This window comes from Mustela erminea, chromosome 7, assembly GCF_009829155.1.
Source record: "Mustela erminea isolate mMusErm1 chromosome 7, mMusErm1.Pri, whole genome shotgun sequence".
Classification (NCBI taxonomy): domain Eukaryota; kingdom Metazoa; phylum Chordata; class Mammalia; order Carnivora; family Mustelidae; genus Mustela; species Mustela erminea.
The window spans coordinates 133846014-133872441 of NC_045620.1; the positions used below are offsets into that span (position 1 = coordinate 133846014).

Here is a 26428-nt window from a genome sequence, read left to right on the forward strand (position 1 = left end):
TTGAATCTGATGTTGAGAATCTCATTGGTTACTCTGTTGAGATAAAAGGCTCCCAGTGTAGATCTCCAGGGTAGAGTGGAGAGATGGGACATGGGCACCATGGGAGGTGGGTTCCATGCATCATTTTATGCAGTGTTCCAGTGAAGAGGGGAGGAAAGGTATTGAACATTCCTAGTCTGTAAAAAACAACTTTATAAGTCTTTGAAATTGTGAGCCAGTCTTTTTTGTTGATAGTTGCTATTTTAAATCTTTAATAGGAAAAGAACAACATGGAAATAGATATGACGTACCAACTAAAAGTTATACAGCAGAGCTTGGAACAAGAAGAAGCTGAGCATAAGGCTACAAAAGCACGGCTGGCTGATAAAAATAAGATTTATGAATCCATTGAAGAAGCAAAATCAGAAGCCATGAAAGGTATGCTTTTTTCTAAGAGTTTTGCTGCAGCATTGTACTAAGAATTGATTCTGTAGTCAACTCTTTGATTTTGAAAAACATTTTTTTATATTTTATTGTCAAATATTGGGAACTTGAGAGAAAAAACGATTAGGGAAGCTTTACATCACTTTTTTCCTTTATGGCAACAATCATTTCTAAGATAGTAAGGCCCAAACACAAAATTACTCAACCAAATTTAAGGATCAGAGAGAAATTAATATTTCAGTGGAATCAATAGTAACAGGCACACAGAGCATAAGGTTCTAGATCTATCTATTCAGATTTGGGGGGATTTCCTCTTCCTGTAATATTTAGTTTGACATTTCACCAGTTTGTATAGTAAAATTGTTGACAGTTTATGCAAAATAAATGTTTCAAAAAATAGTACCTGGCCTAACGAGAATATAAGCTCATTGAATATTTTGAACTCTGGCATGATGAAGATACAGCTAGATTTGGTCAAAGTGTTATCCACTTCTAAGGAATATGGGGTAAGATAGCAGAGCTGACTTTTCCACAAACCAGTATGTATCTTGGAATTGTCTTAGGATAATTTCTTGTTTTCCTGACTGGTTATAATTATGATGGATTTGAAGTTCCATAGGAAATTAATAAAATACTCTTGTGACAGATTTATAGAACTCTTAAGCAGGAATTTTATTTCATACTGAAGCATAACATTTATGAATAGCTTAGCAAAAAAATAGGTTTTCAATTATTGAATGTAATTGAAATTGGAGATTTTTTGGTTAAAATCAGTTTAGTATAAGTTACTAATTAAGGATTTTGAGATTGATTGAGGGCTTTAGTTAGAAAAATCTAATTACAAGAGAGGAAGTTAGTGGGCCATGTTTCCCTATCAGTGGCTTAGAAGATAGGGTTCAATTTCTTTTGAGGTATAATTTAGGTGCACTAAAATGCAGATACTATTTTCACATTGTAATATACACATGTAACCACCATTCAAAACAAGTTATAGAATCTATGTTTTCATCACCTCAGTAAGTTCACTTGTGCCCCTTTCTATTCTCTGTGCCCACGTTAGGGTGAATTGTTGGGGGGCGGGGGTGTTTCTTTTTTTTCATTGTTGACAAGGTTGGCTTCTGAGTTGCAGAAATAATAATAATAATAATGAGTACATCTGTCCATGTCCGGGTTTAAAAGCCTTTCTTCTTTCTACTGCATGTCATGGCTTCCTTTGATTAAGAATATGGCTTACTAATGAGTTACTAGTTATGTGACCTTGTCCATAGTTACTTACCTTTTTTTTTTTTTTCTTTTGGTGCATTGTTTCCTCTAAAGAGACAGTATTAGGTTGTTGTGAAAATCGAGTAAATGATAGGGGAAAAGTACTTAGAAATATTGGCTGTTACTAGTAGAATGTGAAAAAGTTTCATTTTTTCCACACCTTTTTTTTTTTAAAGATTTTATTTATTTATTTGTTAGAGAGAGAGAGCACGAGCACAGGAAGACAGAGTGGTAGGCAGAGGCAGAGGGAGAAGCAGGCTCCCTGCCGAGCAAGGAGCCCGATGTGGGACTTGATCCTAGGACGCTGGGATTATGACCCGAGCTGAAGGCAGCCGCTTAACCAGCTGAGCCACCCAGGCGTCCCTTTTCCATACCTTTGAAGACAGGTCTTTAAAAACTGAAAATCATAGGTTTATATAACTATAATAAATGATAATCAGATATCAAGCATTAGATATGAAAGAGCAGAGGAGCCCAATTGAATTTGAATAGATTTTCTAATCAGTACATCAAAAGGTAATTTCTTTAATGGTAATTACTGGTATTTAATACGAAATCACTTGCTTAGACATAGACCTTGCCTGCTTTTCATTTCAAGATTTAAAAAGGATTGCCTGGGTGGCTCAGTTGGTTTAGTGTCTGCCTTCAGCTCGGGTCATGATCGCGGGGTCCTGGGAAGGAGCCCTGCCTCTGGCTCCCTGCTCAGCAAGGAATCTATTTCTCCCTCTGCCCTGCGCCCTGCTCATACTCTCTCTCTTTTTCTCAAATAAATAAAATCTTGGGGAAAAAAAAGGTTTTTAAAAGCTATTTCTGATTAATAAAACAATTAAAAGTTTATTGCAAATCATTTAGAAAATACAGGAAAGTATGAAGAAGTAAAGATTAACCACAGTCTTACTAATCAAGAGGATATTTTGTACATTTTCTGAATTTTTTATACTGTTCTGCGTTTTTTTCTGCTAAAATAATACTTTGAACATTCTCCTCCAGTCATTAAACATTCTCCTTGAATAGTAAGCACTTAATAAATGCTTGTCATGTGCCAGGCAGCATTTAAGTGCCACACAAATATTAACTAGGAATCTTCATAACATCCGTGCGAGGGAGGATAGGTGCTGTTATCATCATTCTAGAGATGAGGAAATTGAGCCTCCGAGAGGTTAATTAACTTGCCTAGGCAAATAATTAGGACATGTTAGAGTTTAACCTCAGGAAGTTTGGTCCCAGAGTCTTGTCCTTTACCATTTCCCCAAAATATAATTGTCATCCTCTGCGTATTAATATGCTAATATGGAAAGAGCCATAGACATAAAAAGTCTACCTGGAATGTTTTAGGGTAAGAAGAGTAACACCGAGAGGCACAGAGTAACAGAAAAATAAATAAATCTTTACTAAAAAGATGTAAGGCTCTTTTAGAACCATCAGTGAAGGCAGAATTATTTTACTTCCAGTGGAATGGATGTCATATTGCAGTGTGGTAGATTTTTCCACACTGCAAACGAAATAAATGCTTGATTTCCAAGCATAAAACTTGACATTTGAGTAATGAAAATATTAAATTGGAAATTTAAAAAAATGTTTTTAAGCTATCGTCATTTGCTGTAATTTTTATAGCACTGTGTCATGTATTTGATAGGCTTCTTTTGTTTGTGAATTCATGATTATGTCCATTTTTGTGGCAATAGAAATGGAGAAAAAGCTCTCGGAGGAAAGGACGTTAAAGCAGAAAGTGGAGAACCTATTGCTGGAAGCTGAAAAGAGATGCTCCATATTTGACTGTGACCTCAAACAGTCACAGCAGAAAATAAATGAACTCCTTAAACAGAAAGATGTGCTAAATGAGGATGTGAGTATTAAGTTTACTAAGAACTGTAATAAACTATGTAATAAATTCATAGTCAACTTAGGTTTATCTGTAATGCTATATAATGATGGCTTCATAATTTAAAATTTTTTCTTATAAAATATTCTGCAACCTTTTAATTTTACTGAATTTGGCCAGTATGCTAAACGGTGAATCATAATTTTTAAAATTTTAAGTTATTTTTACCTTAAAGATCATATTTTATTTAAAAAAATAGGACATGAGAAATAACAAAAACTATTTTATGAATTAAGTGCCTAAGGCCAAAAGTCTGTTTTGCATGATTATATTTGCTGCAAGCTTCATTGATAAGAAAAAGGCAATAATTACTTACATTTTATCAAGTAGACAATTTGTTTTTTAGGTTAGAAATTTGACATTAAAAATAGAGCAGGAAACTCAGAAGCGCTGCCTTACACAAAATGACTTGAAGATGCAAACACAGCAAGTTAACACACTAAAAATGTCAGAAAAGCAGTTAAAACAAGAAAATAATCATCTCATGGAAATGAAAATGAGCTTGGAAAAGCAGAATGCTGAACTTCGAAAGTAAGTAAATTGTTTGAGACAGAGTTTTATTAATATGTACAACTATCCACATGTAAATTATTTTAATTTTGATTTACATGGGGATTTTCTTTTGATCATGTCATAGTCTTGACCACATTTGCTCCTTTTTTCTCTATAAGTAATGTGTTGAGTGCCAGTGTTGTCCTTCGAGAAGATTATATTTGCTTCCCCAGTGATTTTTTACTTCTTCTACCTTATTATGATATAATGATAGAATGTTGCTGTTGGAGTTGAAGAAACTGTCTGGGATTTTCACTTCATGCTCTTAAGATTCCTTCCCAGAACCGCTCTTCATGCTTATTGTCCATGTGCTTTCTGTTTGTTCTTTTAGTTTCTGGGACTTGAACATGTTTGATTATTAAACAAACATACAAATTTTTTTTTTTTTTTAAAGATTTTATTTATTTACTTGTCAGGGATAGAGGGAGAGAGAGCGAGCGAGCACAGGCAGACAGAGAGGCAGGCAGAGGCAGAGGGAGAAGCAGGCTCCCTGCCGAGCAAGGAGCCCGATGTGGGACTCGATCCCAGGACGCTGAGATCATGACCTGAGCCGAAGGCAGCCGCTTAACCAACTGAGCCACCCAGGCGTCCCACAAACATACAAATTTTTAAATCATTTATGATATACTTTAGTATTTCACTTAATTTACTTAGAAAATAGAGAACAGTTCTAAAATCTTTCCAAGATGAACATATACCATTAAAGTTTGTTCCATTCAGTCATTAGTAGTATAATTACTTTTGAATCATGCTCAAAGCTCCTATTGGATCCCAGTTATTTGGAGAGAACATAGGTTTTGGATACAGATTGAAAGATAGGCATTCCAGTCCCATTACTTACTAGCTGACCAACATCAGGCAAAATATTTAACCTCTCCGAGCCTTTTTTAAAAAGATTTATTTATTTATTTTAGAGAGAGAGTGAGAAAGTGTGAGCAGGGTGGGGACAGAGGGAGAGAATCCTCAAGCAAACCCGCTAAGCGCAGAGCCCAACGCGGAGCTCAAACCTAGGACCCTGAGATCATAACCTGAGCTGAAATCATGAGTTGGAACACTTAACTGACTGAAGTACCCCCCTCTTTGAGGGGTTTCTGGGACTTGGACATGTTTGATTATTAAACAAACATACAAATTTTTAAATTTTTAAATTTTTTGTTAGTTTTTTTTTTTTTTTTTTTTTACAAAACCTTTTTGTAGGTTTTACAATAAAAGGCCCCCTCTTTGAGCCTTTTATTGTAAAACCTAAAAAGGGGGCAGTAAGAGCTTCCTTGTTAGGCATTCTGAAAGGATGACAATGATACATTTACAGTATCTAGCACACAATATAACGGTAGGGGCCATTACTAGTACAACTGTTACTGTTAATACTGCTGTACTGCAGGGATGTCTTGGTGGCTCAGTTTGTTAAGCATCTGCCTTTGGCTCCGGTCATGATCCCAAGGTCCTGGGCTGGAGTCCCACATTGGCCTCCCTGCTCAGCGGGGAACCTGCTTCTCCCTCTGCCTGCCACTCCCCCTGCTTGTGCATGCACTCTCTTTCTCTCCCTCTCTGACAAATAATTAAAGTCTTAAAAAATATGTATATACAACCTGCTATACTACTTCTACTATTCCTCTCTTCTTCTCATCATTGCTAATTGCTTGCTTTTTACATACCTGTAACAGGTCAATAAGATTGACACTACTTAGTAAAGGATGGTCAAGCATTCAAATATTGACACGATCTGGGAAAGGATGATTAAAAAGATTTTGAGGATTTTTTTTGCTGATCTGTTGCCTGGGTAAACCTGGACTCTTAAACTTGATGAGATTTCAACTTTTGAAAATTAGAACTAGAAACTTGAACAATATTTAGGGATCTTCATCTTTGTTTGTTTGCCCTATATATTAGCTATATTCTTCTCCCATTTAGACCTAGCTTTTTCCACTTAACAGAAAACTTGGTCTTTCAAGAAGGACAGGCTCTAGAGATATGCCTTATAGCTTCATTTGTTTGGAGAGACTGATATTACTTTTCTGGACCCAATTTCAGAAAGTACCCGAAGTTCTAGGATGGAATTCATTGGCCCAGTTTTGGTCAAGAGTGTAAGATGTGGACCCTTAAAACAGCTTGACTAAATAGATATTCTCCATTGTGTCTGTAGTATCCATAGTATCTATTCTAGCCATAGTGGTTATATGAATGTAAGAGCTGATTAAACATCTAGCTTGTGTTTCCTCTGTTGTTCTAATTACATTTTGTTTATACCAAATTTATAGTACTTAGTATATATGCCCCTTGTTTCTTTGTAAGTATGCATGGATCTGTTGTTTCTTAATTCCTCAGTTCCTAACTCCTTATCTGTGAAGAACTCATATTTGTTGTCTTAACCATGTAGTACATTATAAGTTCCCTGAATGGCAACTATCTCTTTTTTATGTTTTGTTCTCTCCAACCCCTGATTAATGTCTTGCACATAGTACATTCTCCAATGTTGTATGAATATGTAAGGCACTTATAGTCATTATGGGAGACTCAAAGATGAATTAGCTGCATTTCCTACCTTTAAGAATCTTAGTAGCATTTTATCAGAAGTTACTCCTTCAGGAGAGCTAAAATGGGTACATAAGTAATTGAAGTACCAGGATAAAATGATACATATATGCAATGGGAATTTACATATGAAGTGTTATGTAGGTTTGCATTTGAAAATGGTTAACATGTGTATCTTTTCTTCCTTCCAAGATGCCAGTAAAACCTTTAGTAAGGGAATTTTTTTAAATGCAAAAACACATATCAAGAATTACAATGGATTGGAAGATTAGAAGTTTCTTTAGTAAAGAGGTTATGGCAAGTGGAAACCTCACTAATGGTGTATAGGGCAAGGAAAGCAACAGCAAGGAGTATATATGAAGTGAGATATTAGTGAAGAAGAAAATGTTTCATTATTCAAATCAAGTACCTTGAAGGGCTAGAGTAAGATCTGATGCTATAAGTGGAACAATCTGCTGATCATACTCTTCCTACCAACCCTTCCAGAAATGTCTGTAGCCAGGCACTACCACTGCTTGGGTTCCTACAGAGCAGTCCCTCTATAGAAATTGGGCATATCCTCTGCAGAGAATTAGAACTGCTAGTATGGACTAAATTCTCCTTTTGCCTTTTAGGGGTCCTCCTGCTTATGTGGCTTTTTAAGCGTCTCATCTTAAACTGAAGTTTGCCAGTTAGAAAACCACTTCCACATGCATAGAGAGTAAAATTTAAAATTAAAATTAAAATACCACCTCCTTTGTAAGTGAATAACCAAGTATCACTAGCATTTGAGGATAGTATGCAGTACTAAGGATAAAGACTATGATAAAGAAAAAGGAAACATATCCCCAGATGAAAAATATATCAAGGGAAGAAGAGAAATAAACAAAAGAAGCACAAACCAAAAAAAGCCTATTGGTAATAAGTAGTATTGATCAAAACTTCTAGGAGATACTACTTCCATTAAACAAGAACCTGACATAATGCAAAAAGGGCAGCCAGAATAGGAAGAGCTGTCAAATGTTAAAAACGACTCATATACATTTATTAGGATGGTTCAAAGAAAAATCCAAAGAAATTTCATCAAACATGGAACAAAAGGGAATGACATGGAAGTTATGGGAGAAATAGGTAAGACACAGAGACTGGTCCCAGGAGTTCTAGCACCAGACAAAGAAGTCCAGAGAAACCGAGTGAAGGAAGTTATTAAATAATAGGGGCGCCTGCATGGCTTAGTCGGTTGTGTCTGCCTTCAGCTCAGGTCATGATTTCGGGGTCCTGGGATTGAGCTCCAAGTCTGGCTTCCTGCTCGGCATGGGGGGTCTGCTTCTCCTTCTCCTCTCTCTGCTCGTGTGTGCTTGCACTCTTTCCCTCTCTCTAATAAGTAAATAAAATCTTTTAAAAAGAAGAAATAGAAAACAGTTTCCCATGGCTGAAAGAGAAGTCTTTGGATTGAAAGGACTCAGAAAATAAGTGAGAAAAGACCCACATTTAGACATTTTCTCATGAAATTTCAAAAACAAAAGAAAGGATGGGAGTGTTGCAGTTCTCATCAAAAACTGACGCGGGGGTGGGAGTTGTTGTGGTTTACGGTTGATGCAGTATGCAGTAAAGCGCGGTTATGTGGCGGAGGCCGATGATAGAACTGTATTACAGGGGTGGGGAGAGCTGAGGGATGGTAAGAGCTCACTTGGTACTCTTAGAGCAGAGAACTGGTAAGTAGTATTTTAAATTTGTGTCCAGAAATAAGCTGAGATGTGGAAGTAACTGTCAAAAGAACAAAACACAGAAATGAAATAAAGGAAATTCCTCTGGGCCGGGGGTAGGAGTAGGCTAAGGAGGAGGATTAGGATACGGAGACTGCTGCTTTTCATTGTAATTTTTTCTGTGCTGTTCTGTACTGCTTAATTGTAACCATGTGCATACTGTGTGGTTATTTTTTTAAAAAATACTTTCTTAAATGCCTGGTAAATGTTAGTTTTTTAAAGTTATATATAAAGAAATGATAGCAGCTTTTCGAGTTCATGATTTAAAAGTCTATTGAGGTTTGCCGCAATTGGGCTTAACTGGTAATGATGAGATCATTTTAAAAATGGACCTTTTATATTTTATATATACATTTCTTTCACATTTTTGACTCAGAAAAATAAGAATCATCATGTTTAATAGTACACGCCTTAATAATAAAACACAGATATAACACAGACAAGTGATATTGAGTGATTACTTTTTATCAATGTTTTAAGAACCAAGAAGTAAAGAAAGTGACCAAATTACGTTAAGTGAGAATAAGAATAAAAGCTTTAAGTAATACACAGATTGAAAAGAGTATGATTAAATCATTCAATCTGAGTCTTTCTTGGTGTATATATTTTTGAATATCCAAGTGGCATTCAAATGTTTTCTCCCTGTAAAATACTCAGAACTGTATTTAAAAAGAAAGAGAAAACAGTATATGCTCCCCTTTATTTTTTTAAAAGATTGGTTTAATTATTTAAAGATTTTATTTATTTGAGAGAGAAAGAAGGCTAGAGAACACAAGCAGGGGGCGTGGCAGAAGGAGAGCCCACTGCCCTGCTGAGCAGGGAGCCTGACGATTCAGGGCTCTGTCCCAGGACCCTGAGATCATGACCTGAATCGAAAGCAGACAGACACTTGACTGAGCCACTCAGGCGCCCCTTATTTATTTTAGAGAGAGAGAAAGTGAGCACATGTTGGGGTAGGGAGTGCAAAGGGAGAGGGAGAGAGAGAATCTGCATACTCTCCCCGCTGAGCATGGAGCCTGACACTGGGCTCAGTCCCACAACCCTGAGATCGTGACCTGAGGAGAAATCAAGAGCTGCATGCCTAACCAACTGAGCCACCCAGGTGCCCCATGTTCCCCCTTATGAATGCAAGTATAGTTCATCTTTCCAGAGAGAACATACTATAACAGTTTGTTCATTATCCTTCCATACCTCCTCCTTTGTCTCTCCTATATACATCCTTTTAAGTGTATACAGGGTTGAGGTGTTTTTAGATTGGGGGAGGTGGTTAATTGTATCGTATATGTTGTGTTGTTCTCCAGCTTGCTTTAGGCTTGCTTTTTATTTTACTTATTTTTTATTTAACTTCATTGCTTTATTGAAGATTAATATATATACAGGAAAAAAGTACATAAATTATATGGTAGAACTCAATGAATTTTTACAAAATGTATAAATCTGTGTAGTTAACGTCCACATTTAAACATAAATATGAGCACTCCTTCCCTCCCTGTCATTTTTTTCACTCATCCTAAGAGAACCAATTTTCAGGTGTCCTTTAATTCTCCTACTTGGTTGGCAGAAATGGCTGATCACAGTGAATGGTTGAGACTTTGTAAGTTAGTATTACTGCTTTAATCACTATTTGGTTTAGGACCCCTTTATACGAATTTTTATTTATGTCAGTTATATCTAATGATATTTTTTGTGTTAGAAATTAAAACAAAATTTTTAAACACAAGAGCATACAAACACACATTTCATTCATTAGCTGTTGGAGTGATGAATCATTTTATGTTCTATAACTTCAAAAGTCCATACACACTCCTGAGAGAATGAGAATTAAAACAACAATGCAGTGATGATTAGTATTATGTAAATAATTTGACTTCTTGGTTTTTTTTAAGGATCAAGGGATGCCCAGTGGTTCCCTCGGCCACATTTCAAGAGTTGCTTATTTATTTTGCGTGTAGCTTATTTGAACCTTTTCTTCGATGTCCCCACAGAGAACGTCAAGATGCAGACGGGCAAATGAAAGAACTTCAGGATCAGCTTGAAGCAGAGCAGTATTTCTCAGTAAGTTCCAGATACATTAATTTGAAAATTATCATCTTTGTAGAATTTAAAAATTTTTTTTGCTGCAGAACTAGAAAGACTCTGGTCTTTAGAATAGATTCTTACAGCAAACACCAGACAGGGATTTGGATAGGTTGTTTTGTACTACACAATTCATATAAAAAGAACAAGTGGGCAAATGACTACTGATAGCTTAACAGAAGCCTATTATCACTGCTAGAAAAATAGTTCTAAGTACATACTTTATGAAGTTGATTAAAAAATTCTTTTTTCCCCTAATAATTCTATTCAAGCTGATTTTTTTGAGTCACTTTTTTTATTAACATATAATAGGAAAAATGATTGCTTTTTTTTAAATGATTGCTTTTTGAGGTAGAATTTTCATAGTGAAAGAAAAATTGTCATTTTAATGTTTGTACTTTTTTAGATTGGTTTTAAAATAAGTAGTAATGTCCCCTGTGTTTCATTTAAGCTAACAAAATTTTTTTTGTCTAGATTAGTAATATCTTTTTGCCTCTTTATTGGTTCTTCCTGTCTGTGTCATTTAATGAGAAACCTCAGTCTGATATCCAGTTGAAAATCTATCTTCTAAATTGTTATTGGAACTTTTATTAGTTAATTGGTTGATTTACCAGAAAGGCTCATTCACTATTAATTTGCTCAAGGGTCCAGCATTGCTCAGTGTTCAGGAACATATTTGTGTGTGTCCAACTTGACTTTGTCTGGATAGACTTTGAATTTAGAAATAAAATTGATGATGAAGATGATGGTGGTAGTGGTGGCAATGATATGTTTCTGTTCTGTTTTGTTATTTAGACCCTCTATAAAACACAGGTGAGGGAACTTAAAGAAGAATGTGAAGAAAAGACCAAACTTTGTAAAGAATTACAACAGAAGAAACAGGACTTACAGGAGGAAAGGTAAAGCTACGATCCTTATATCTTTTGTTCATAGTCATGTTCTCTTCTAGAACAATGCCTACAATAGTGCAAGTAAGAATTTGTTGATGAAGTACAATTAGACAAAAACTTTGACTTCCTAATGAAAACTGGACATTAAAATAATGTATCATTAAAACGTAGGGACTCCTTGGCTGCTCAACTGGAGATCACCTTGACCAAAGCAGATTCTGAGCAGCTGGCTCGTTCAATTGCTGAAGAACAATATTCTGATTTGGAAAAAGAGAAAATCATGAAGGAGCTTGAGATCAAAGAGATGATGGCTAGACACAAACAGGAACTCACTGAAAAAGATGCTACAATTGCATCTGTAAGTAAAATATCTAGTTTTTTTTTTTAATTTTAATTAAATTACTTTATTGTCAGTCTTCCTTAAAAGCACCAGGGAAGGTACTACAGATGGAAATGAAAAATCTTAACATGCCGGCTATAGGATTTTGGATCCAGTGAACATTAGCTTCTCAGTGTTCGGCAGACAGAGGCTCAAAAAAGAACTACTTCCAGTGGGTCTACCTGTCGGTAAATTCAGAGTGAAAAAACTAAAGTAAAAGGGAAATACCAGACACAGAAACAGTATAAGCCTTTTTCTTCTTGTTAAACAAAGTTTATTTGAAAAGAATCTTGAAACTATCATGAAGGTACTCCTATGCAGGTTGAAAAAAATTGTAATGAAAATTTCAAAGAGAAGTAAAGTATCACGTAGTTGAATCTGTTATTAAATTGCTATGGTGGATAAAAAGTGAGGTATTAGAACAATGATATTTAATCCCGTTCAGTGGAAATGAGTAGGGAGGCCAGAACCAGATTCTTGCACATACAGGAATGTGATATATGGTTATGGTGGTAATAGACACGTTGCTGGGAAAGGATTTAGTTGTAATAAATGATTTGGGATGACTTTCTTTTTAAAGGGAAAGGAATACAGTTAGATCCTTACCTTTTACAACATAACAAAAATAAATTCTAGCTATCATAGTATATGTGCTGCCGAAGCGAGCACAAATTCTAGCTATCATAAAGATCTCAATGTAAAAGAAAAATTTTAAACAATTAGAATGAAATCTAAAACTTACTATAGCAGAAGACAACAAACAACTTAGAGAAGATATTTGTAATGTATTCATGAAACAAGGGCTAGTATCAGGAGCACATGTGGCACTCCTTTAAGCTCATGAAGAAAAAGTTAAACAATACAGAAGAAAAATGAGCCAAAAGAGGAAACCCTAAAAATATAAGCAGATGCTTAACCTAACTACTATTTAGGAAAGGCTGGATAAAATAGCTTTGAAATAACACTTCATACTCATTATAATGGCAAAGTTAAGTATCTCACTAATTTCAAGTGTTTGAAAGACATGTGGGAACTGACATTCTTATTTACCACTATGGAGAGTGTAAATGTAGGTGGCATAGTATAGTAAGGGGTATGGCAATTTTAAATATTTATTATTTAAGTATTTTAAATATTCAAAATATGAAAGTTTAAATGTTTGCATAATCTAAAGAAAGTCTATGTTATGATAAATATGCTGGAGAAATTTAGGCGGTTTTCATAGCAGCATAAATGTTTGTAATAGCAAAAATTCAAATGTCTTTTGAATTTTGGTGCTCCCCCTCTGTGCAGGAGTGAGCACCAAAGGGAGAGAGAGGAGAAGCAGGCTCCCCACTGAGCAGGGAACCCAGTGCAGGGCTCCATTCCAGGATCCTGGGATCATGTCCTAAGCCAAAGGCACACACTTAATAACCATTTGAGCCACCCAGGTGCCCCAAAGTGAAGTTTATTGAATGATCGCAAATTAGTAGTACAAAGCTCCCAAACAGGGAGGGGACCGAGAGGGTTGCTCTTAAGGATATGTGGAAGTTTATTTTCTTATTTCATTTCTTTTAAAAGATTTTATTCATTGGGTGCCTGGGTGACTTAGTCATTAAGCATCTGCCTTCAGCCCAGGTCATGATCCCAGAGTTCTGGAATTGAGCCCCGCATTGGGCTCCCTTCTCCGCAGGAAGCCTGTTTTCCCTCTACCAATTCCCCTGCTTATGTTCCTTCTCTCACTGTGTCTCTTTCTGCCAAAAAAATAAATAAATAAAATCTTTAAAAAAAAAAAAAAAGATTTTATGTATTTATGTGAGAGAGGGAAGAAGAGAGCGAGAGAGCACAAACTGCGGGAGGGGCAGAGGGAGAGGGAGAAGCAGGCTCCTTGCCAAGCAAAGCCAGACGTTGGGGGTCAATCCCAGGACCCTGAGATCTTAACCTGAGCTGAAGGTAGATGCTTATGTGGCTGTGCCAGCCAGGTGCCTCCAAAATTCCACTGTCTTTTCAACAGACGAATACATAGACAGATGAAGCGAGGTAGACGGGGGAAGGACTGTCTCAGGTAGAATGAATTACGGTCCTTGTATGTCCGCAGTTTGATTGATACAATGTCCAGTGAAAGCAGGTACAGAAAGATACAGTGTGATCATGGACAATTTATAATCACACAAAACCACAGTCTTTATTGTTTTATGTGTTTGTTAGAAAACTGTGTAGTCATGGGTGGGAAGGATGAATACATAATTCATAATATAGTTTCTTTTGGATGGGAAAGAAGAGTAGGAGTAGGATTTGTGATAATAATAAACAAGGATGCCAGCTTCTTTAGTAAAATTTTATTTTGTTTTAAAATATTCTGACTTGGAACACTGAAAAAACAAACAAACAAACAAACAAATGAATAAATAAATAAAATATTCTGAAAGAAATTCTACCATTTTAAAATTTGTTTGGGGCGCCTGGGTGGCTTAGTGTGTTAAGCCTCTGCCTGTGGCTCAGGTCATGATCCCAGGGTCCTGGGATCGAGCCCCATGTCAGGCTCCTTACTCAGCAGGGAGCCTGCTTCTCCCTCTCCCTCTGCCTGCTGCTCCACCTGCTTGTGCTCGCTCTCTCTCTTTCTCTCTCTCTCTGTCAGATAACTGTAAATAAAATTTTAAAAAAAAAACCCTAAAATATGTTTATTCTGGATGATGAAATACAGTGCTTTGTTATAATGTTTGTTTTTAGTTTATTAAGTGTTTTTCTCATTAAAAATGCTGCTAAGGCTTTTTGAGAGAAGGAGCAGGTTTTGGCTTCCTGGGGTGCTCTTGAGGTCTGATGGTTAGCAAAATTCTCATCAGTGAAGTTCCATAATGTTCCACAAAGCCACAAAGTGTAGAGATAGATGTGCTTAGAAAAATAAGAGTTTTAGCATCATTCTAGTCTATTTTTATTTTGAATGATTGCTTTATAACTTAGATATTTTGAATTGGGTTATAATTTTTTTTCCACTTTCATTTTTTAGCTTGAAGAAACAAACAGGACACTAACAAGTGATGTTGCCAATCTTGCAAATGAGAAAGAAGAATTAAATAACAAATTAAAAGATGCCCAAGAACGTATGTATTAACAAAGACTAAAGTTGATTTTAAATTTGCCTAATGTTTTCTCATTGCTGTAGTTATTAATATAATCTTGACATTTTCCCGTGTTTCAGAGCTGTCACGGCTGAAAGATGAGGAGATCAGCGCAGCCGCAATTAAAGCACAGTTTGAGAAGCAGCTGCTCACAGAGCGAACGCTCAAAACTCAAGTAGGTGTGACACACTGTAAAGAGGATTTTGAAATCTAGTTCCTCTCCCTCTGCAGATTGGCTGTAGTGGTCATTGAGTGTATCGGTATTTTCACCTGGTTGCACGCAGCTACATTTGGCTGACATTGTCCAGTTCAGTGTTTACTTCAAGTTTCTGTAATTTTTCCATGTGAAATCACATTCCCTCCTAATTTTTTATTGTCACCTGGTAAATTTTTTTCCTTTTAAGAAATAACTGAGTATGGGACGCCTGGGTGGCTCAGTTGGTTAAGCAGCTGCCTTCGGCTCAGGTCATGATCCCAGCGTCCTGGGATCGAGTCCCACATCAGGCTCTTTGCTCCGCAGGGAGCCTGCCTCTCCCTCTGACTCTGCCTTCCACTCTGTCTGCCTGTGCTCGCTCCCGCTCGCTCTCTCTCTGACAAATAAATAAATAAAATCTTTAAAAAAAAAAAAAAAAAAAGAAATAACTGAGTGAACATTTGCTGACAGCCTAAGAAAGCGTTAGTCCGAAAAGGCACCTTTGGCTCTTGAACCATCCTTCTGCCAGTTCTATGGCTGCGTATGTACAGCATGAATCTTTGTGGGTCCCAGATGCTCAGTTCTCTGGTTGGACATACTCTGTTTTACTAATATGATGCCAATGCAAAATTTTCTTCCTCCAGAATAGAAGTGGATCTGCCTAGCAGAAGTCTGTCTTGAAACTAAAAACTTAAAGCTGTAGAAAGTGACATCAGATCCAACCTGTAAACATTTTAAATTACATTTCTCAGAAAACATGAGAGTGAAAAACTAACATAATTTGGAAGAAGATAAAGAATAACGAAGGGAATATGTTCTTTAATATAGACAGTATTTCCCCTTGCCCCATGTGTATAGGGAAGGAGATTATTAGTGGTCATATAACTTGCTATTGGTGAATTACCAAGAACCATCAGTACAATTTATTTTATTTGATTACCTATTTATTTTTATGTTTTTAAGGCTGTGAATAAGTTGGCTGAGATCATGAATCGAAAAGAACCTGTCAAGCGTGGTAGCGACACTGACGTGCGGAGAAAAGAGAAAGAGAACAGAAAGCTACATATGGAGCTTAAATCTGAACGGGAAAAGCTGACTCAGCAGATGATCAAGTATCAGAAAGAACTGAACGAAATGCAGGCTGTAAGAATACTTTTTGAACTACGTTGAAGACTTCTTTTAAGAAGCAGAAGTATTTTAAGTATTTTATTGTATTGGTTATAGAACATTTCTGTTACGTCATAATTGTTACTGAATTAAAATTATGAGGTATATGGTATCCAATTAATTTAACATAATTTAATCTCTTGTAGCAAATAGCTGAAGAGAGCCAGATCCGAATTGAACTGCAAATGACACTGGACAGTAAAGATAGTGACATTGAGCAGCTGCGGTCACAGCTCCAAGCATTGCATATTGGTCTGGATAGTTCCAGTATAGGCAGTGGACCAGGGGATGCTGAGACAGATGATGGATTTCCAGGTAGAGGTTTATTTTCACCTCTTACGTTATTTTTTATTGAAAAACTTTGTCTTAAATATAAAGCAGTTGATTGTGTTAAGTCCTGAGAGTGACTGCTCCTGAGAAAAATGTTTGTCATTTCTTTAAGAAAAAAGCATACTCCTTGGGATGGGCTTCAGACAACAATTTAAACTTACACTATATATTGATATTTGACAAAAATTCTTGTGAAAAAAATGCAAAAGAAAATTCCACATATTTACTTACTTAAATTAACTCTTTATGTATTATAGGTAGCTCTTTTTTCAAATATTCATTTTATTTTCTCTTAACTTGTTTCCGCATTCTTACTTCCTTTCCTTTTATGTTGGGTGTTTAGTTCATATCACTCAATCACGCACTATGGAATCCATGTCATTCACCTACCAACGTTCCTCTACTTCTCTCAATATTGCCACTAAGCCTTCCACTTCTCATATGCTTCTTGACTCTGATTCTGATTCAGAAGAAGAATCTTTGCCTTACTTACCTATTTCATCGGAACCTAACGGTACAGGTGATATCCTGAAAAATTTTCACCTTTGAGGTTTTCCCCGCTACCCTTAGTTTCAGTCCCTTTTTTTTTTCTTTGTAACATTAACTAATATTCACTAACTCTAACAAATTGTTCTGGTCTCAGTTAAAAAGAAAATGCTGCATGAACAAAGAAGTTTTAAAGGTATTGTCATACGGCATTGCTGTAATGTTTGATAGACTTATTTTGTCGACTTTATATCATTTAAGAGCATTTGGTTTTATTGCCTGCGTCATCCATTTTTAGCCACCGAGAAATTCTTTCTGAAGTTTCATGTTAAGAGTGACAGCACAGAAAACACCACGTAGACTGAGAGGTGGATGTAGGTTTTCATTGTTTTAGCTACATTGTGTTAGGCCTTAAAAGAGAGTTTAAGACACTTTGACCCAGTCTTTGCCCTAAAAGGACTTAGAGTTTAAATGAAGAAACTAGATGGAAAACATTTAAAATCTCTATTTAACACAAAGTTCATGTAAGTACAAACCACGTTTAATGTAAATGCCACAGGAAATTAGTGTATGAGCAGTTGAATATAAGGTAAAATGTAGTCTCTTACTAACTGAATGCAAAGTGAAATAGCTGTATTTACCTTGTTGTCACATTGCCCAGGCATATGTACTCATTGTTACAGATCATCTGATTTGGTCCCTTAAGCTGGTATAGGACCATGTCCAGACAGGTACACTATATAGACTGTTTTTAATGACAGCATTTCTGTTCACAGAGTCTGGAAGGTTGTTAATGTGAGAGAGTATAGGTTCTGGAGTCTGGTGCATCCCTGTGCGGCCTTCCTGTGGGGTTGTAAGAATTCAAGAAAATGGATGTTAAGCATCCAGCCCAGTTCAATACGTGACTATCAGAATAACCTCCAGAAATACTTATTGCCCCTAATTATTCCATTAAATGGTACTGATCACATGCCACTGGAACAAATTCTGAGGATTCAGGCAATTTCCTTTGTTGAACTAGAATTTTACTGATTTTGCCATTTTGGAATTTAGAAATGTTTTTAGTTAAATTGCTATTCACTAGCCAGATTTGATTGGTAATTTACACAGTTTTATTTCATTTTATTTTAGCCATTTAAAACATCCACTTTCTCTGATCATGTAATTACTCACTTAAAATGTTTTCTCTTTGAAGAAGATACATATGCATTATATCAATAAATAGGCCTCTTCCAAAGGAAAAATAAAGAATTCTAATATAGGTGCACTAGTGAGAATAGACAATTGCTTCTCTTTCTTGTACCTTTTCTGCTCAACTTTGCAGATGCATGGATTTAGTCAGCAGGGAGCATTTGACTTTATAAGCTATAGAACATATATTTTCAATGTGCTTAACCTGGATTTTGTTTGGCATTTCATAACTTGCTTATACTCATCCTGCAGCCTTATTACAGCCTTGATAACGAATAGTGATAAATTCTGAAAGGCATATTTGATTTGTTCTGTGACTTTTATATTAAGATTTTATTGCGCATTTTCTTAGGAGAATTGCTAAATTTATCCTCATATCTTCTGCTTATTTATAGAATCAAGACTAGAAGGATGGCTTTCATTACCTGTACGAAACAACACTAAGAAATTTGGATGGGTTAAAAAGGTAATTGGTACTTTTGAATATGGTTCTTTTATTTTGCTTTGGGTTTGTCCGTAGCCATTTCACATTTGTAGTTGTAAGATACACATTTAACTAGATCTTTTAGACACATAAAACTTAGTACTTCCTGATTTGGAATGATGTGATTTTGTATATCTTTATGAAGAAACAAACAAACAAACAACCTTTCATCATCATAATAATAAAACAGGTTTTGGTGGTAGGAAAACAAAAGTCGGTTGGCCTTGGTGTTCTGCTGTTTCAGTGGGAAAACAACTCTGGGTATGACAGGAAGCCCTAATAATTTCTTTTCCTCTGTTACTATGATTTACTGATATTGTGATGTTCATTTTTGGTAAATGTCTTAGTCTGTTCAGGCTGCTAAAACAAAACAGACTGGTTAGTGTATGAACAATAGAAATTTATTTCTCGTAGTTTGGGGCCTGGAAGTTAAGATCAGGGTGCCAAATGGTTGGATTCTGGTGAAGGCCCTCTTTTACATGGCAGACTTCGTGCCCTGTTCTCACATGGGGGACAGGGCTAGGGATCTCTCTGGACCCCTTTATAAGGGCACTAATCCCAGGGAGGGCTCTCCTCTCATGGCCTATGGCCTATTCATTCACCTTCCAAAGGCCCTTCCCGCTAACACCATCTCATTAGGTATTAGGGTTTTACATTAAAATCTGGGGGACACAGACATTTCAAACCATAGCAATAAGGTTACCTGTGTTACTGTTACCTGTGTTACTGGATTGAAGATAAGTCAGTCCAAGATACATTTGAATTCATTTCCTGTTCAATTTGCTTATTTAATATGTATGCCAACTAAATTTATTGTTATTTTAAGGGAGACTTTCCTAAGAGTATATTGAGAACTTCTGAGTTATTTAACTTAAGTATTTTATATAATTTTTATTGCTGTAGAATTTGTTTTCAAAGAAAATAAATAAATAAGATCTATATTAACTTTAGTCATTAATTCCTTCCCTCCCTCTCTTTAACAGTATGTGATTGTAAGCAGTAAGAAGATTCTTTTCTATGACAGTGAACAAGATAAAGAACAATCTAATCCTTACATGGTTTTAGATATAGAGTAAGTGTTTTTATTAAAATATTTAGAACCTTTCTCTTTTAAAGCATAAGAGAATTATGTGACCTTTTTTTTTGTCAAATTAGTGCTATTTATTACTCACTGTAGTATGTAGATAGGTAAACTCATATGGCTTGTACTGTACTGTTGTTACATTTTCTTGTATTTGCTTCATAGAGATGGAAGTCTGGGATATAGAGTTAGCTAAAACATCTATATTTTATGGGTCTTTAATATGTTTTCTCTGAAACTAACTAGAAAATTTCTGATTTCCTGGAAATACTCAGAATCTCAAGGAGTGATTGAATTAAAAGAACCAGTGTATCCTCTGACCTTCTAACATGGGTCAAAGTCATTGCTTTTAACTTCTTACCTAAGTATAGGGTAACTAATGTAATTTGATCCTTTGGTAATATTTTATTCCTTTATTAAAAATCTTTTATAGCAAATTATTTCATGTCCGACCAGTTACACAGACAGATGTATATAGAGCAGATGCTAAAGAAATTCCCAGGATATTTCAGGTAAATAACTTTATTTTGTTTTTGGTTAGTTGAATTTATTTTGGATTTTTTTTTTTTCACCTTTAGACCGACGTTCTTGGTGTGATAAAGACATAATCAAATTTCTTTATTCCTGGGCCTTCTTTAGATTATCTTTCAATTTTAGTCCCATTTAAAGGTCATTTGGGGCACCTAGGTCGCTCAGTTGGTTAAGCAACTGCCTTCGGCTCAGGTCACGATCCTGGAGTTCTGGGATCGAGTCCCTTGTCGGGCTCCCTGCTCAGTGGGAAGTCTGCTTCTCCAGCTGACCTCTCTCCTCTCATGCTCTCTCTCTCATTCTCTCTCTCTCTGTCAAATAAATAAAATCTTTTTAAAAGAAAATGCTAAAACATAGCTATTATGGAGAAAATAAGTAGGCATGTTTTTTTCTGATATGTGAGCCAAGTGACCATCTTGATTAGACAGAACCTACTAATGTTTGAATATCAAATGCATTTTCTTCTCATTGAATGTTTTAGGCTAATATTATTTTATTGACACTGTAAGAATTGTTACTACTTAAAAAATAATTTCTGTTGACAATCATTCATTATTTTTTTTGCTTTCTATAGATTCTGTATGCCAATGAAGGAGAAAGTAAGAAGGAACAAGAATTTCCAGTGGAGCCAGTGGGAGAAAAATCAAACTATATTTGCCATAAAGGACATGAATTTATTCCTACTCTCTATCATTTCCCAACCAACTGTGAGGCTTGTATGAAGCCATTGTGGCATATGTTTAAACCTCCTCCTGCTTTAGAGTGCCGGCGCTGCCATATTAAATGTCATAAAGATCACATGGACAAAAAGGAAGAGATCATTGCGCCTTGCAAAGGTAAATAATAAATTACTTGCTTCATCATTTATGTTCAGATGAATTTAGACATACTAATTTTTTTTCAAATATTTCTTTATAGTTTATTATGATATCTCAACGGCAAAGAACCTGTTGTTGTTAGCAAATTCTACAGAAGAGCAGCAGAAATGGGTTAGTCGGTTGGTGAAAAAGATCCCTAAAAAGCCTCCAGCTCCAGACCCTTTTGCACGGTCATCTCCTCGAACTTCGATGAAGATACAACAAAACCAGTCTATTAGACGGCCGAGTCGACAGCTTGCCCCTAACAAACCAAGGTAATAAATCAAAATGTGGTTAAAAATTTGTGTCTTTTTTAGTATTTTGCTATTTGTGTTCAGCTGCAAACTTTCCTAATTGTAGTTTCCTTTGCTCGGGATGTCAGTGATCCATGGAATACCAAATGTTTGAAACTGTTTCAGTGTGTATGTCTCATTCATTGATTTAGTTGACTGTAGTACAGATTTGTTTACTAAGTCACACATATATATTAAATTCAACCAAAAATATATAAAGGTTCATTTTTGTCATCTCTAAGTATATAAACATAATATTTTAAGATTTTAGAAGCACACTGACTATTGTAATGGTTTAGTAGACAGTGTGTACACAGACCTGTAAGCATCAGGTGCACACGTTGTGTTTAGTATTGCAAACCTGTTAACCTCTTTTATGTTAGATGACTTGGTACACAGGACCGAAATCTTAAGTCTTAATTCACATCTACAAGTTTAGAATAATACTTGCTTCTGACTTGTAGCAACAGAGATCAATCGTAAAAATGCAGATATTAACTGCATTCCTTGTGGACATTCCTTGTATTTGAGGCAGAGTTGGGATGAGGGAGTAAATTCCAAGATAATGGTGAATGCACAAAATGTTTTGGTGGAACTATTTTCATATGGCTACATTACAATCCTTTCATTCTTGATGCAGAATAACCATTTCTTGGCTTACTAGCTACTGTGGCATTTGTAACTATTGCTATTCACTGAAATGACCATGAAGATTTGGTTAGTTAGCTAAAGGGTAAAGTCTGTACGATCAGGTATCTAATTTCAGGTATCCTTTTTGTTCCCTAACACAGGACCTTCAGTATATGAATAATGATGTGCATTGGCTGTATTATCAGAAATCTTTTCATTCTAACCACAAACACCTAATATGAAACTTTTCTTGAAACTGTTATCTCAAGGAAATAATTTAGAATGACAAAGGTAGAATTGCTGTTTCAGCAGTGAGAATGTTGAATTTTTCTGTGAGGTATGAGAAAACTAAATACTATAAATTAGTGACTATATGATAGTAATTAAGCTGAAGAAACTCAATACAGAGACACCGAAGGTCATTCCATGTGCCATGCGCAAAACATCTAAAAATTAAGTTTTTGTTTTTAATATTGTAGAACTATTAATGCATAGGCGTTATGCTATTGAAATAGTTTATACTGTCTAGTGGTGTACAGCTTCCAGAGTGCCTCCGTAATCTGTTCTCTCATTCAACTTCCTGCATATTCTGTCATTTAGTTTTTAAAATATTCCTGTAGAGCAGAATAGATAGGTATTATTATCTTTCTTTTTGATTGATACTCGAGAAGGGCAAATAATTTCAGATTCAGGACTATAAGAACTCCACTCCTTTCATATATTTTACTCTTTGTTACTGTTTGATAAATTAATGATTTCACTACCTGCGATAACACATAGAATTCATTAATGAAGCAGATTTCAGACTGAGGCATGTTTTCAGTTACATAACAGTTTTCATGGTCACTGACTTATAAATACTTAGTTATTCCCTTCTTCTCCACTTTGGCATTTTGGTCTATTTAGAGGCACATTTACTTTTTATTTTTGTTGCTTTTTGTTTTTAGTTCTGGCCCTGCCCTTCGAATCATTCTTCATTGATTTTTTAATACATTTTGCATAGCAACAGTAAGTAATAGGGATTTCTTTCTCTCACAACTTTGCATGTAGATAAAACTAATACCAAAACTGACTATACAATGTATAGGGCATTTTTGTGAACATTTTTTGTCTAATATACTCTGAAATTTTAAGCATAAAGATGGACACATTTAAGATGCAATTTTGTATCTTATTATGTGTCTGCAGCGTTATATCCATTGTCTTTAATATCTGTGACTCCATTGCTTCATTAACTTCCAAAATTGTATCTGTCTCTGTCTTATATGAATCACCCTAAAGTTTGCATTTCATTTTGGGTGTCACATTTTAAGAGTAGTATGCACAAATTGGAGGATATACAGATGAGAATAACAGAGGGAGTAATGGATCATTTGAAAGTGTTACATGTGGAATAAGTGAAGGAATTAAGGATATTTAACTTCTGAAGAAATTGTTTGGAAGGATGGGAGATGGTAAACAGCCATAAAGATTTAGGGACTTTTCTGTAGATGATGTATTAGAGCAAGAACCAAGCAGAGAAACACATTTGTAACTCAGCAAGGGAAAAGTATCAGGCAGTCAGATACTTCCAAAATTGGAAGACTTGGTTTGCTCTAGAATAGTAGATGCCCTGTCACGAACAGTGTTAGTACCTGATTCAGGCGACTGCTTGGTGATACTGGGAAAGAGCGCCCTCCTCAGTCTGTCATGTGTAGGTCGTCTGACAGTGAGCAGCACAGCTCTGGAGCACAGCTCTGGAGGGGAGCAAGCATTGGACCTGATGGCCTTTGATGTTCCACTAATTTATAACATTCCAGTAGACAGGTAGAGCTGTGAAAGGATCCTTCGGGAACACCTAGGAAACAGCTGGTTGGTATCAGCCATAATTTAATTTCTAGCTCTTTGTATAATCTAGCTTTGGTTGAACTAACTCGCATGCTGTCTTTCTTAAGACAAATGTTTGACTTTGTTAGACATTATCAAAATCATCAAATGTATTTGTATATGCACTAAAACATAATACCTATAAATAATCATCTGATTTTTTTTTTAACTTTTCCTCAGTGTTTGTCTTTGTTAATGACTACACCATTACATTATTTTTCTTTTCGCTTTTGTGACATTCCTGGTTCTGATTCTCCTTTTAACTCTTTGCAGCAATCCCCTTTTTCTGTAGGGAAGTGATAGTTAAATAAGCGTTAGCTACTATGTATGCCAGGCACTCGTCTGTGAGCTTTAAGTGTACTAAATTATTTATCCTCATAACCACCCTGTGATTTTTAGCTCTTCATGTCTTCATTTAACAGACATGGAGACTAAGGCATAGAAGCACCATGTGTTTGAGATCACACACCAAATAAGCAACAAAGCTGTGAGTTCAGATCTAGATAGTCTAGTTCTAGCCTCTGCAACCCCAGCCATAATCCTGCACTGCCTCACGGTGATAGGAGTAGAAATGAGTTAATTGACAGCTTATAAAACATATGTGTAGAAATCCTACTCCAAAGGTATGTTTTCTTGGTAATTTTGAATTAAAAAAAAAATGCTGGAAAGGCAGAAAATTTGTGAATATAATGTTGATTTGTGATAAAGATAGTTTGGAGAGATCCTTAGTCTGTTCCAAAGTGGGACACAGAATGCTGGTCTTTGCTGAGGGCATTTCTCTTTAATTATTTTTCTTTTAAAGGTCTTCTTTAAAATGCAGTATTTAAGCCACACAGAAAAGTATAAAGCAGAAATGCAGTAAATGCTCATTTGCCCAGTTTTAAGAAATAAAGCATTGCCAACACAGTTAAACTTTAAGGGTGAGAGGAGCTCTTATGTTATCATTATTTTATTTATGGGGGTGGGGGGTGGGCAGAGGGAGAGAATCTTAAGCAGGTTTCATACCCAACACAAGGCTTGATCTCGTGACCCTGAGATCATGACCTAAGCTGAAATCTAGAGTAGGATGCTCAACCAACTGAGCCACCCAGGTGCTCATGTTATTATTTCAGTTTTGTTCTTTTCCATTTATAAATATAGGAAGCTAACAGACTAATTATTTGGATAAGAATGAAAAAGCTGTATGCAATTGGAAGTGTCAAAAATAAATCCGTTAAGTGTCGTAGAAGAAAATAGGTGAATATGGATCTGATTTTGGATTGGGGAGCTTCGTGTGTGTGTGTGTGTGTGTGTGTGTGTGTGTGTGTGTGTGTATAATTTGCAATGTGTATGAGAAAGATGGGTTATATCTTTCTATATAGAGTTCTTATATAAATCATTTATATGATTGCCTCTTCCCAATATAAAAATCAGTGAGGAACATGCCAGCATTACTATAAATATGGAAAAATGGTCAACTTGATTATTTTTTTTAATTTTTTTTTAAGATTTTATTTATTTATTTGACAGAGATACAGCAAGAGAGGGAACACAAACCGGGGGAGTCGGAGAGGGAGAAGCAGGCTTCCTGCAGAGCAGAGAGCCCAATACGGGGTTCCATCCCAGGACCCTGAGATCATGAGCTGAGCTGAAGGCAGACATTTAACAACTGAGCCACCCAGGTGCCCCGGTCAACTTGATTATTAAGCAAAGATGTTAAAATAAAAGTAAAATGTAAAACCTGCCAAACTGGTACGATTAATGCTGGTATTGGCGGCATGTAAAGAAACAGGCAGTGTCACGTACTTTTAGCAGAACTCAAAGTTCTAATGCTTCTTTCCAAAGCAGTCTTTGGCAGTAAGTTCACAGGCCTGCAGTGTGTACCCACTGATCAATAAATAGAGGAGATAGAAAATCAAACAGATAGTGTTATGGTACTTTTTAAAATGTTATTTATAATAGAAGCATGAGTGAGTGTTAACAGGGGAACAAATGAAAACATGGAGAATTCTGCCTGAGGGCATCAAGCTAGCTCACCAAAAAGGGAGGTTCAGTAATTTTCCAGGCAAAGAAATATGGGAAAAGACAATGGTAGACCAAATGTTATGTGCAGAGGTACTAAGTTGTCAGAATTACTTCCGTGTTATGTGTTTGTAACATTGTATTGGGTTAGAGTGGGGAGAGGGTAATGACAGGGAACGGCAGATGATGTCCCTGGAGAGAAAGCGTTGAACCAGATTGAAAAGGACCCAGTACACTGTGCTGTGGGAGTTTTTATTTTGTTCTTCGGATAGAAGTCTTTCAGCAAGAGATTGGTGTGTGTTGCCTTAATGAGCTCCTTCACTAATGTACTGAAACCAAGTCCGAGAAAGCTTTCTCATGTTGGAATGAGAATTAGATGGCTGACTGGCAAGGGCTGAGGGAGCTTTAAGGAAGACTCTCAGGCATTGTGCTAGTGACCAGACTTCTAGAATTTGAAGACTGTGACATGAGTGCACACTTC

The 26428-nt window shown here is 36.0% G+C and overlaps 1 protein-coding gene across 7 annotated transcripts in view; it reads left to right on the forward strand.

Annotated features, from left to right (window-relative positions):
• ROCK2 (Rho associated coiled-coil containing protein kinase 2) overlaps nt 1-26428 on the forward strand; it is a 144639-nt gene that overhangs the window by 112836 nt on the left and 5375 nt on the right. For 2 of the 7 annotated variants that reach the window (XM_032353292.1, XM_032353296.1), the window contains exons 18-33: nt 258-417; nt 3372-3532; nt 3915-4099; nt 10383-10452; nt 11269-11372; nt 11535-11721; nt 14729-14822; nt 14921-15015; nt 15997-16176; nt 16347-16515; nt 16874-17050; nt 18603-18673; nt 19675-19763; nt 20206-20284; nt 20875-21136; nt 21219-21432. In XM_032353292.1, coding sequence (XP_032209183.1) covers nt 258-417; nt 3372-3532; nt 3915-4099; nt 10383-10452; nt 11269-11372; nt 11535-11721; nt 14729-14822; nt 14921-15015; nt 15997-16176; nt 16347-16515; nt 16874-17050; nt 18603-18673; nt 19675-19763; nt 20206-20284; nt 20875-21136; nt 21219-21432 — 2297 coding nt within the window. Of the gene's footprint in view, nt 1-257; nt 418-3371; nt 3533-3914; nt 4100-10382; nt 10453-11268; nt 11373-11534; nt 11722-14728; nt 14823-14920; nt 15016-15996; nt 16177-16346; nt 16516-16873; nt 17051-18602; nt 18674-19674; nt 19764-20205; nt 20285-20874; nt 21137-21218; nt 21433-22241; nt 22273-23027; nt 23089-26428 lie in introns of those variants that run through there. The other 5 variants (XM_032353294.1, XM_032353295.1, XM_032353293.1 and 2 more) reach the window with 5 other exon arrangements.